This window comes from Gouania willdenowi, chromosome 13, assembly GCF_900634775.1.
Source record: "Gouania willdenowi chromosome 13, fGouWil2.1, whole genome shotgun sequence".
Taxonomy (NCBI): domain Eukaryota; kingdom Metazoa; phylum Chordata; class Actinopteri; order Blenniiformes; family Gobiesocidae; genus Gouania; species Gouania willdenowi.
Genome location: NC_041056.1, coordinates 24,415,136 through 24,428,894, shown reverse-complemented (window position 1 = coordinate 24,428,894; position 13,759 = coordinate 24,415,136). Strand labels below are relative to the sequence as shown.

At 35.2% G+C, this 13,759-nt stretch overlaps 2 protein-coding genes across 3 annotated transcripts in view; both read right to left on the bottom strand.

Moving 5' to 3' along the window:
- Positions 1–2,849: 2,849 nt before the first annotated feature.
- Positions 2,850–12,038, bottom strand: LOC114474656 (transmembrane protease serine 2-like). The gene is made up of 11 exons (XM_028465087.1): positions 12,024–12,038; positions 11,787–11,910; positions 10,955–11,047; positions 10,771–10,884; positions 9,347–9,476; positions 9,135–9,245; positions 9,003–9,046; positions 7,386–7,539; positions 7,139–7,311; positions 4,387–4,535; positions 2,850–3,020 (listed from the first exon to the last, which is right to left on the bottom strand). Exons 1-11 carry the CDS (start codon positions 12,036–12,038, stop codon positions 2,850–2,852), a joined length of 1,278 nt encoding a protein of 425 aa, XP_028320888.1.
- A 1,113-nt stretch (positions 12,039–13,151) lies between these two features.
- The window catches only part of atm (ATM serine/threonine kinase), a 39,767-nt gene continuing 39,159 nt past the window's right edge, over positions 13,152–13,759 (bottom strand). For both annotated transcript variants that reach the window (XM_028464714.1, XM_028464715.1), the window contains exons 62-63: positions 13,606–13,748; positions 13,152–13,513 (exon numbers count right to left, since the gene is read on the bottom strand). In XM_028464714.1, the coding sequence (XP_028320515.1) occupies positions 13,333–13,513; positions 13,606–13,748 (324 nt within the window). In that variant the 3' untranslated portion in view covers positions 13,152–13,332. The remainder of the gene's footprint in view (positions 13,514–13,605; positions 13,749–13,759) is intronic.

The window sequence follows — 13,759 nt, the reverse complement described above, 5'->3', positions numbered from 1 at the left end:
CGCTACTTCTGTCTCTCCCGTGCCCAGTTTGACAACCCGCTGACCCACATCGGCGCTCGCATCTCCTACCAGGAGCCCAACGACAGGCGCTCTATGCCATCAGAAGAGTGCCTGTCCATCTGTCTCCGCCTCCAGTTCGTGTTTTTTTCTTCTTCTCATTATTCTGAATACGTCACGGTTGGGGAACGCTCCTGATTGGTCGACGTCCCGCAATATGCCCGAAAAGTTCGAAAATCCCAACTCCAGCGTCAACCGCATTGGAGGCGCTGGATGCATGTCAAAAGAGTCCGCCGCACGAAAAGCTTCAAAACGCGCCGCACACGAGGCACGGGACGCACGAGACCTCTGACGCTCCCTAGAAGCGCTTCCACCATATATTGTCTATGTAAACCTGATGCTGTTGATGCTTTGGACATGTTTGGTGTGAACACGCCATTATTACGCTACCTTCTGGGGATTTATTCTGCGTGTCATGCGCGACGACGCCGGTTAACACTGCATTCGATTCATCAAGCCTGATTTTTAAGCGCGTCTTAACAGCTGTGTGAAAATTATGTTCAAGAACCTCCAATCCCAATCGGAGGGTCTGTTTACACACAACATGTACGCTAAAAGTAGCAAACTCCCCGTTTCATTTTGACTGTTTGTTCACTTGATAATGAAGTTTGGAGTTGCTGAAGAAGGAATCTACTACAAAAAAAATAGTCTGCACCGGTCAGCATAAAAATATGATGTAATAAATGAGCATTAACAATTAGTATATTGAATCGACTCATATTACATTTGAAAAAATCATTTTATTTTAGTGTATTCACACAATAACACAACACTTTGGCGCATTGACATACCCAAAAACTGCTAATTTAGGGTTGCTAAATAGAAACTAAACAGCATTAAAAAATCATGATACCTACCTTGTGCTGTGATAGTTTGACAAAAAAAGTGATATCACACTTTAAACACTAGTGGTTATAATGCAGAATTAAAGAAAAAGCTACAGTTTGTCATGCTTTCTTTTGACTCAAACAGAATCTAATGATTTAAAGCATTTAAAAATGACAATGTACACGTGCAGCCTGACGGTTTACGGGAACAGCTTATCATCTGTCCAGTTAGCAGAATAGAAACTGGGGTTGGCGACAACAATTCCTGACCAGAATGCTTTGTGGAGCTAGTGATGGAGACCATTAGGTGAAAGTGTGACTGGAAACCAGTAACTCTAACAATCTTTTGTCTTAGGGAAGAGATGGGCAACCATGATCACAGCGGGGCCACAAAAATGTGATCATCTGATCCGAGGGCCACATGGTCAATATTCAAGACAGCATTTAGAATAATCACCAATCTGAGCATTAATATGAAAAAATACATAAATATATAATTCTGTAATTTTCTGTACTTATGTGGTTCTTTCCGCTTTTGTTGTCATTTTGGAGCCATTTGTGTATTTTGAATTAAAAAGAATTATATTCTAATCATTTTTTTAATATTTCTGTTGTTTTTTGTGTCTTTGTTCTCATTTTGTATCTTTTACTGTTATTTTTGCACATTTTCTTTTGAGGGCCGCACAAAAATGTGGCCGCCAATTGCCCATGTCTGTCTCAGGGTATGATGATACACCCTGAAATCCACCCAATACACACATGAAAATATGAGGTAATGTGATCAGGCTGTAAAAATGGATCTGATCACATCATGAATAACTCAGATTATTCAGATTGTTTTGTTTTGGTGCATGTACGCTGACTAGGTTTTTTACACTGTCCTCCCCAATAGGGAACACAGTTTAAATCCTGCCTTTTATCCCTTACCTCTCCTGTTGTTCTCCTATTTTTTTTCATCTAAAATACGGGGCGCCGCCCCTGTGGCGACCCGCAGTTCTCCCGCTCCTGTCCTCCCATGTTATATGTGTTTTATGTGATTGTCTTTTCATATTTTCTTGGACGGGATGAAACTAAAATGAAATTTTGTTGTTCTGTTGCTCTATGACATGTGCAATGGCAAAGAAAGATTCTGATTCTGATATTTGTCCATCCATTTTAAAATTCACGCCCACTGTTGTCAAAAAAATGTAAAGTCTGCGGTTATTAAAAATAAGAAAATACAGATGTCACGAGGCAATGATTCTGCTGTTTCATCATCTTTTTTTCCATCAATCAGCCATCTTGATGCTTCTGTAATAGGATCAAATATTGTAGATTTAGTTTTTGTTCACAGGAGTGTACCGTATTCAAACGTTTCCTTGAACACGCACCATGTGACAATGTGCAAGAACATCATACTTTGTTGACATTTCATAGTTAAATAAAGAACACACACAATGACGAAGGTATTTGAATAAATACCGTCTTAATTTATGAATAGGGGTGGGAACCTTTGGGTACTTCACGATACGATACATGATACAAAGCTCACGATAACGATTATCTCACGATATGACAATACTGCTATTATCGATATATTAGTCAGAAATCAATCTACGATAATCTGACATGAGAAAAAAAAACAGATTAAGTGAAAAAATACAATTTTTATTTTATATCTCTGAAAGACAATACATTAAAAAAGTGTCCTATGAACAGTGACACTATTTTAGTGCAACATTTCTGTAAATAAGTGTCAACATACCAATGTAAACAAATAAGTATCTCCAATAGTGCTTTCTGTAAACAAAAATGAGGGTCTTTCTTACGAGTTGGTTCCTCAATTACCACACAGACTTACAGATAATATCTTCAAGCAGTATATATTTAAACATCTAGTCCGTCAAGAAGATGAATTAATGCACAGTGTAATAATTTACACAACAAAAGCCCAATTGTGAGGTAAAGTCAGCATTTTTCGTCTAGTCATATGGACATTTTTACCTTCATCTGGTGGTAGATCCATCTCAGTGAATGTGTGACGTTGTTGTAAACACCTGGTTTGTTCTGCCCACCACAGTTTTGCCCCCACACACTGTCACCAATGAGCCACCACACTTTGTCTGACTGGGTCACCAGAGGACTGCCACCATCAGCCTGGGACAGAGACCAGTACAAAGTCAAACGGATCAAAGATACTATATATTGATTGTTAAAATTACAGTCATTTCTTTAAAGGTTGTTAAAAGGTTACAAAGATGATGAACTAAAATGTTATGAGGTCAGCTGCTTTTTCCATGTCTTATCAAGTGGTTGTTGACTCAACTGTAGAAATAGTTTATTCTAGTTCATAAAAGGCCTTTTTTTAAAGCCGCCGAAATAAAAGCAAAATAGTGTAAATATTGCTCAACTTTCCCACAAACCTACAAAATGCTGTAAAAGCCTGAAAATGCTTTGAATTCCTGACTAAAAAGAAACCTTTTGTAAACCTCGATTCAAACTGTGAGTGCATTGTTCTCAGCAACCCATTCAGCGTGTTCCATAACTATATGTGAAGTGATCAGAGTGGTGGAAGTCACATGGGACGACGTCATGCTAATCAAGTGAAACATCCACTTTTAAAATGGTTTTTGATCATTTAAAGCAGGGGTTCAGGGGCCAAGTTTGGCCTCAAGTTGTCCACAAATTTTGGGCGACGGGAAAAAAAAAAAAAGCCATATTGACAAATGTCCAAGTAATAAATGACAAACCATCAGTCCTTTGCCATGTGTCTTTGCTTCCAATTTCTTTGATTTTGTGAGCAGTTTTTGTGTAATTTAGAGGAATTTTGTGCGATTGTTTGTGAGAATTCGCAGGATTTTAGAAAAACTGTTCTTTGGACAATTTGTGATTAACAATGACTGAAAAAGGACATGGAAACAACAAATGTAACCCAAAATAAATCTTTGGTTGAGAACGGTAGAGCAAACTTTAGATGATGAAAAAACAACATTAACAATTAGAGATAACTTGCAAAACATGAATAAAATTTACTCTGAAAATAAACTAAGTAGACTTCATAATTACATCATTTCATCACAGGATGTGTGACAAAAAGGCACCTACACTTTTCATTTATCCCCAATTTATTTATTTTTGTTTTTGTCTGTTTTGTATTATATATATATATATATATATATATATACACACACACAAAAAATGCAGTGTACTTTTGATGACAGTTGTCTGTCAAATTGACATTTTGCTTGTTAATTAATGCAATAAAGTATTTTTTAAAAAAAAAACAATGACTGGATTCATGTGATTATAAGCATCGGAATATTGCAAGAATTTATAACTTTGGAGAGGCTGAAATAGCTACAACTGAATGAGTTGGTCATTTTCACAATGATGATTCATGTTTTCTCTGTCGTATTTACTTTCTCGGGCGAACCACATTGGATACTCCAAAGGGCCGAATTTAGCCCCCGAGCCTTAAGTTTGACACTTCCTTACACGGGTAGGGACTTTAATGTTGCCTTACGTGACACATGCTGGATCCTGCTCCTGGATGGAACTCTGTTGCACAGAACATGTCCTGGGAGATCTTGCCTTTATAAGCGTTGGAGCTGTTGCACTCTGCACTGTGTGTGAGGGAGACCTGAGCCTCCATCAGGTGGAGGGAGCCGGAGCCTGATGTGAGTGAGACACACGCACACAGTTTAACAAATTTATCTCAACTCACAAGCAAATTTCATTACATTCATTCAGAAAAAAAAAAGTTTATATTCATATCTCAATATTTTTTTCTCAAAATGGCATTTTAAGACATAAATCATGATGTTTTTTAACTCAATAAAGTCAATTCTGGGTTAAATTTTCTGATGCACATTTATTAATAATCAGCTAAACAACATGTGTCACTTTTGGCTTCTTCTCCTATTAGGGACAGCATGTGTGAGTGAGTTCTGTAGTGTGGCTTGTTTATCTAACTGTGCTTTTCATGCTGTTCTGAGAAGTAGCAAAAGCATTGACCCCTAAAACAAGTATTTTAAGTAAGTAAGTATTTTATTAAAAAAAACAATAAAACATTCTATGTTTTAGAGCTTTAAAGAGAAGATTTGTGTCTTTATTATTCAATTAAAAAAACAAAAAAATTAAGTTGAAAAAAAAAATCACTAAAATGAAAAAAATCTCTTAACTCAAAAAAAAAAAAAAAAAGATTTTCAATCAAATATAAATATTTTCATTTGAGGAAAAAAAGTGTTCAAATGCAAAATAATATTTGAGACCCAAATAATTGCATTTGAACACTTTCTTTCTATAATTGAACATGTTTATGATTGGATAATAAAGACACATCGACCTCCATCAGTGCAGAACAACACTAGATTCATTTACAATGCACAAACCAGTGAAGATAGAGCTGTGATGCCACCTAGTGGTAATATCGGGACATATACTGTACACATCAGCTGATGCTCAGAATGCACTGTGTTATATCAACAATAAAACACAAGCTGCCTCACCTTCATTTACACTTTCATTTACACCAAATCGTGTGATCCAATACTGCTGAGAACCTGTGAGGTTTATGTCCATATTTGGTAAACAAACAGGTCCCACACCACCAGAGGCTGCAGAAGAAAAGAAGAGGTTTGTCTTAAAAAGAGTAGTTTCCTCTTAAAATGTGTTAAACCTTTGTTTTGGGGGGTTTTATATATATATACATATATATATATATATATATGTATATATATATATATATATATAACGATATATATATATATATATATGGCCATGTAATGTGTGTTATACACACGAGGAATTTGACTTGGTGAACTGTGCTCTATCTAATAGTGTAAACATTAAATAATAACAATCAACTGGGAAAAAAAAATACATATATACAGTATATATATAAACATAAATATAAACAGTAGTTAGACTAATATGTGCAAAACTAAATAAAATAACAAGATAAAAAATAACAAGATAAAATAATAATAATAATAATAATAATAATAATAATAATAATAATAATAATAATAATAATATGATAGTGCAGTAGTGCATTGATGAGTAGTGCAGGTGAACATTTAAATTAAATAGTATGTACATGAACATTCTCAGTGACAGATTGATCCAGGGTTGTTATGTTTAGGAAAACACCAGCATTCCTAAAAATATTTAGTCTTTCTTTTTCTTCCCTTACTAATCATATTTACATCTAGGTCACCACCACAACATGATTTTACAGACAAATTGTAAATTCTATTTATTTATGTAAATGAAATGAAGACAGTGCCGACTGTAAACAACTTTTGCAAATACGGTGACACAATGAAAAAAAAAAATATATATATATATATAGCGTCTTTAAATAAGGTTGAACCCACGCACACCACACTCACTTCAGCAGACTTTCCTTGTTTTTATATATAGTTACTGTTATCGTGATAAGGGAAGAATCGCATATTTTTGAACCTCTGAGTATGAAAATAAAAGGTTCTAGTGACAAATAAGCAGAAAAAAGATGCTCAGGTAACTGGTTTCTGTAAGTTAATCTAAGTTTTAATTTGTAATTGTGTTAAGTTGTATAACCATTGTAAATGTAAATGTGTATGTGTTATATGTGGGTATGTACTGTATGTTGTCACAGGCTTTTAGTCACTAAGTGAGATGTGGTTTCAATTTTCCTGTTGTTTTCATAACTAAAATTGTCTTTGTTTTATTTATGGCTGTATTTGTTGTATTTACCTGACAGTTTGATGATTTGTGTACTGTACGGTAAAGTTTTTAAAGTGCTTTATAAAAAAAGTTGGTATGGTATGGTATAAAACTATGTATACTTTATTTTATTTATTGTATTCTTTTTGGAACCTACATAGAAAAGATGGTGAATTGAACCTCAAAGGAAGAAATATTTAGGTTTATTTTTATTTATTTATTTATTTATTTATTTATTTATTTATTTATTTATTTATTTATTTTATTCTCTCATAAAGACCACAGACATCTATTTACTTTATTATTTTATCTGTCACATTGTGTTGTATGCCACACGTTGTAAACTGTGCGATTGCTCAATCAAAAATACAGAAAAATAAAGAATTACATATATATATATACACAGTATATCATATTTTAAATGAGGTTGAACCCATGGGTCGTTGCTTGTATTCTGGCGATGGCAGGTCTCTTGTGTGTGTAGGTTTTCTTGGTACTTGTTGAACATTTGAGTCATAAACAAATTTTTATAGCAAGAATCTGAGTGACTTGATTTGTCAGCTCACCTGTGAAGTGCAGAGGGTTTGTCAGCCTCATGAGAGCGATATCATTCCTGGCAGTCCTACTGCTGTATCCCTCGTGTGTGATGATGCGACTCACAGGGTGAGCGGGGTTAAACAGGGAACCCAGTGAATCCACTATCCCAGCATACACTGCCCACGCGCCAGGATCAGACACTCTGCGGCCCACACACAGAAGCAGCCACACGGTCACGTGCGCTGTGCTGATGGACTGAGATAGAAGAAGACTCACCTGGTCACGCAGTGTGCTGCTGTAACTATCCAGTGAGGAGAGACGATGGCTCCTCCACAACGATGAGAACCTGAAACCTGGAGGCTGACCTGCCAGGGCCACGATGCTACGGTGGCTTCAGACGCTCTCGTAGAGTTTACGACATTCCCACAGTCTGAAAGTGAGTAATGTCAGAGTCAGAATCAACTTTATTGGCCACGTAATGTATGTTACACACACGAGGAAATTGACTTGGTGAACTGTGCTCTCTCTAACAATGTAAACATTAAATAATAACAATCAACAAGAAAAAAAATATAAATAGTAGTTAAAGACTAATATGTGCAAAACTATATAGGATAATAATAATAATAATAATAATAATAATAATAATAATAATAATAATAAATAGTATACGTATATGTACATTAAAGTGACAGTTTGTTCCAGGGTTGTTAGATGTTTAGTTCCAGGGGTTATAATGTGTTTAACTACTGCAGCTTTATAACATTTAAATAAGCAGGTTTGACATAGTTATTAACCCTCCTATAAGGGTTGGGGTCAATTACATTTTTCAGTTACAATTACCGTTACATTTTCAATTACCCATATTCAATTATGATTACAGTGTCCAGCATTTTTTTTTTTTTTTCATTTACGATGAATTTACAATTATTTTCTCATTCTCAGAAAGTCAATTGCAATTACATTTCCAATTACTAAAGTTCAATTACGATTAATCACAAATAAATGACCTAATAAAAGTGAACCTTCCTCTTGTGTGTTAGCTTTCTGTTAGCATCTCTTATGATAACGGCTCATAAATCACATGTAAAATACACTAAAAACAAATATCGATCTATTAATTACTTTGTTAGGCTTCATAATCAATGAAAATGTAGGTTTTTAATATTTTTGATGCGGGCGTCCGACCCTTCTTGTGTCAGTATACCCCTGGGTAACATGTTTTTAAATGCTAAAATACATTTCTATGACAATTACAATTACAAAATAAATATAATATAATTGACCCCAACCCTGCCTCCTATTATCCTCAAACACATTTTACCCTCGGGGTCAATGTGGCACTTTGTTTATTTGTTGAACACATAAATAACCCTTAATAATGAAACCTTGACCTGTTCTCTAGCGCCACCATCAGGCCAAACATTTAAATTAGAATTCATTTATCTTGAATAGTTTTCATCTAAAACTTCTGAAATTTAATGACATTAATGATCGCAAGAGTATGAACCCTATTGGTTGTGGTGATGGTATGACTTTTTCCTGTAGCGCCACCATCAGGTCAAACTTTCAGTGTTAGAGTTAGTGTATCTCTATAATCTTTTCTAATTAGACGTGCACATTCATGACTCTCACAGAATGAACCGTATTGATTGATGTTGGGAACCCCCTTTCCTCTCATGAACACATTTATTTACTTATTTGTATCTATTTTTTTTGTAACATATTTAGGGTTATTAATTATAAAGTCCTCTGTCTCAGACACGTTGTCCTCTACGTCACTTTCACTGTGAAAGAGCTGTTCCAAAATGATGATATTGTCTCCTCAAGATCAACAGAAATAAATTGCCCTCCCTGGTTAGTCGAGCTGCAATGTGTAAGATGATCACATACCCGTACACCGCAAGGTCACCACACTGTTGTTAGGACATGTATCTCTGCAGATCCCAAATACAAGACTTGTGTAAACAGAAATGCACAGTCAACGCTTATCAGCAGGTGTTTGCTAAAGTGTAGCTCACTCACCTGAGAACAAGTTGTTTCAGTATGGAAACCTTTGGGTTAAAGTCAGACTTCACCATCAAAAAGCCACTGTCTGACTCCTTCCTCTCTCGACCCGATTTGAAATACGTGCCCCTATAAACGCAACAAATAAAAAAATTTAAAAAAAACATTGAGACAAAAAGCATCCGTCCCACGTCAGTGTTGAGTGAGTGTGAAACAGCAGAGTGTATTACCTACTGTATCCGATGGTGTGACAGCCTGCTGCTCCCTGTGTGTCCGTCCAGCCCTGAGAGCAAACCTTCCTCCAGCCTTTAACCTGAGTCGAGTAGATCTGGAGGAGGAAGCTGGAGCCGTGGAGCCTCACTTAAGCAAAAAACAGCACAAAAACAACCTACTATCAGCTTCATGCAACACACACACACACACACACACACACACACACGCACACACACACACACACACACAAGATTTCCATTGTGCCAGAGGGAGGAAAGAAGTCTTAAATTTGCAAGAAATTTAAAAAATATCTCACTCAACAATAATATTTATTCCCATTGAAATATTAGTGATGACAATAGAAATACTATGACTAGTGTTCATAGTGGGACCAATAAACTACAAAATAAAAATAAACCATCCTAGAGTGACTTAGTATTGTAAAGCATGAGAGGAGGTAAAGTAATGGCTGCATGAGGGGAACACTTTAAAAATATACAGTGGAATCTCGTGGGCACATTCTGATTCTCTTTCTTTCTTTTTTTTTTTTTTTTTTTTTTTTTTTTTTTTTTAAGGAATTCATTTTGATTGAAAAAAAAATGTATGTGAATGACTAAATCAGTTTTTAAAATCATAGTAAATTATATTTTTCCTGTTTAAATCATAAAAGTGGGAAACAACACATAAAATATTTATTTTTGTTTAAATGATAAAACTGACACACTGTCTATGGCAGTGGTTCCCAACCTTTTTTCTATCACACATTTCTGGGAACCCCAAAATTGATATATATATATATATATATATTTTTTTTTTTTTTTAAATCATATTTGTTATACAGTGTATCAAATAATAATAACAATAATAAACATCAATTTTATATAGAGCTTTTTTGGGAACTCAAAATTGCTTTACAAAATACAGAAAAAATAAAAATAAATAGATAACAATGAAAGTAAAATAAAAATTAAGGAAAAGCAAGTTTAAAGATGTGTGTTTTAAGGAGTGTTTTAAAACACAGAGTAGCCTATCAGTGCACAACAAATTTTTTATTCTGGATTTTATTTCAAGTAGATTTATATTTGAGAAAGGGAAAGTATAGAATACCATTGTTTGATATTGTGTGTGGTGTTTTAATTTGAAAAAACATATATTTATATAATATTTTGTATTGGGTTTTTTTTTTTATTTGTGGAAAAACAGATTAAAAAAATAAAAATGATACAATAAAATTAAAATCAAGTAATTTTTTACTTTAATTATTACCATTTGAATTCCAGGCGACCTCAAATGAGTACACGACCCCAATGATTAAAAACCCTGGTCTACGCTGTGAACTAAACTAAAGCATGCCAGCAAACCCTCAACAGTGTAACGTGTGACTTTTTGCACAAGTAAAGGATGATAAACCTCTGATATTGTTCTAGTTAATGCTGCGTACCACAGTTATCTTCATCCTGGCCTGCAGGGCAGTCCATCACACCATCACACCACTGGGAGTCCCACACACAGCTCCCATCTCCACACTGGAGGCCGTGCACACAGGAGGAGGAAACTGGAAGAAAGAAATAGAAATTTAAAAAAAAGCTTGTGTGGACGTGGAACTGTCACACTGGAACACTCACAGTAATAAGCCAGGAGGATTCCGACCAATAGGAGGAGGAGCAGCAGGGAGATCACAGCTGCAAAAGTGAACTTAATGCACCTCTGCTTCACATCTGGGAACAGAACAGCAAACTAAACATTATTAAGTCTAAACATGAAATGTCAGAGTTTCATCAATAGATGCCCTCTGTGAAGGTAGATTTTTAGTTTATTTATTTTTTTATTTTTTTAAAGGTTTCTTTAACAAAAAATATTTCAAATTAAAATACAAAAACAAACAAAATTTTAATGAAAAAAAAAAATCTTTTAATTTTTTTAATTCTTATATTTTTATTCTTTTATTCAAAATACATTTTTGTTAGAAGTCAATTATTCTATTTGGGCCATATTATGGGTAAGACATTTGTTTGTTTAAATCCTCCTTAACAAATCACTTCAATCGAAAATAATATTTTAACTAAAAAACAAAACGAAATCCAAGAAAAGTGTTCAATTACATTTTGGGGGTTTCAATTTCATTTTAGCATTTCTTTGATTGCAAAAAGTTTTAAATTAAAATGTAGTTTTTTTGATGGAATTTTTATTTATTTTTTTAGTTAAAGCAACTTTTTTGGTTTAATAATAAAGAAATCTATCTTCATAGCTCTTTCCATGAAGGTTGTTTTAAAACAAAACATTTTAAAATATTTTTGTTTGTTAATAATTGCATTACTGATTGTTTTACATTTTTAGAAAATCACCAAACACCTGCCAGCCATCCACTCTTTGATGACAAAAACATCCAGAGTTTGTAAAATAAAATAAAAAAGAACATCAGTCAGTGATTTACGGTAATACAGCAGCGAGGCTTACCTTTGCCTTTGTGGTGGGGGTCTCTGACCTCAGGTTTGGGGTTCAGGGCCACTTGGTGAACATATTGAGCTGCATCATCCACACGACTGGGCTTACGAGGCTTCTTCATGTCAACCTTAGAGTCCTGATACATTTGTTAAAAGCAAATGGGACAAAAATAAAGCTTATTTCCACAATATTACAAATTCAAAACCCATCATAAGATCTTTGACTGAATAACATTTATATGACACTTACCGTGTTGGTATTCATTAGTGAATAACAAACAGGGTCTTAAATCCAATCCCACCATCAGTGTCTGAGCCTGAGAGGAAAGTCACACCTGCTGTATGAACGCAAAGCATCAAATAGTGACTTTCTACGAGCAGCCACTCCTTCACTTCACACAGGTGGATTTAAAGCTTTCCTTTGAGGTTTCAACAGCTCCAAACAATGACCCACTGCTGTCAGTGTGCTGACTGAGTGCTGTGCTGTCAAAACACTCACAGCTCCTTCATTCTTTTCTGAAGCACAACTGCAAAGTCAACTGGGACGTTTATCTAAAAAGTAGAAACAGTTGAAACACACTTTGCGTTTGAGCGATCTCATCTAAATGACAACAAAAGCCTAAAGCATTACTGTCACTCATTTTAGCTCAGGGGCCAAACATGGAGCAGTTTGATCTCATGCATCTCTGCTCTAGTTTGCACTTCCACCTCTAAATGATATATATATATATATAATGTATGTAAGGCACCGGCAATATCCAAGCAATAAGTGATATCAGTCGCTACAGGATCTTCACTTTGCATAACCTTGATTTTATGTCAAATTATGTAATATTGTATAATAATTTGAGGGAAAAAAATTGTAGGATTATAGAAAAATTGACAGTTCTTCCAACAATTTGAGATTAAAAATGACTGCCATCATGTGATATACGCATTGGAAAGGTGCGAGTCCTGCAAATATTGTGGAGTTTCATTGAATTTGTGTATTTGGTGAGACTGAGATATCTACAAATGAATTAGTTGTTAATTTACACACCGATACAGGTTTTCTGTCATTTTTTACTGGATGCTCTAAAGGGCCGGATTTGGCCCCCGGGCCTTGAGTTTGACACATGCTCTAAGAAGAGACTTTTACACAGATTTAAAATATTTATTCACATATTTACATGGAAGGGAGATTGAAGTGTAAAAAGTTACTCAAAGTTCATTGCAATAAAAAATCTAATCAAAAGCTAAATAGTAACAGTTAATGCAAGTTGCTTTTAAAAAAGACAAAGAAGCCCAATGTGTTACATTTTTTTATTCGTCTAACATTAAAAGTTTTTGTCTTTTAAAATGTGACCAGTTGGAAAACTGCTCATGGCGTCAAACTTAACGCAAGGCAATACATAAACCTGGTAGAGATGTTGCAACTAACACAAAGGCACATTGTTTTATACATTCAAAAGAAGTGATCTTTATATAAAAATAAAAAAAAAAAGCTTTAGACTTTTATCCATATTGACCATTTCCTTCATGCAGCAGTCATAATACTTGAAGTAATGAGCGTATCAGGCCTACACCCAGGCCTGCCATCCTGGGAAGAGTCTGCTGAGGTTCCTGGGGTCCATGGCCTGTTGGATGAGCAGGTTGGCCTGACCCTCCACGCTGAGTACCCTGCCCTGCTCCATTCCCTTCAGCTTCTCCTGCAGACGCAGCAACACTCGCTCTGCTACTTTATTAAAACTCTGACTGTCACTGCAGAAAGAAAAGGAACGTATGAAGGGACTAGGTACAACTAATAAGAACATACAGTATGTAATTAGACTAGACTGGTAGTTTATCATCACCTGGGTTTCTGATGCTGCTCAGCTTCCTCCCCTCCCAGCGTTGAGCTCAGAGTTGCATTGAGTTCCTGTTGCTCGTCCTGCTGTAGGTAGAAAGCCTTCAGAGGGTTCATAGTCCAGTCAAACAAGGGGTCGTACAGAAGCACCTGGAACACAA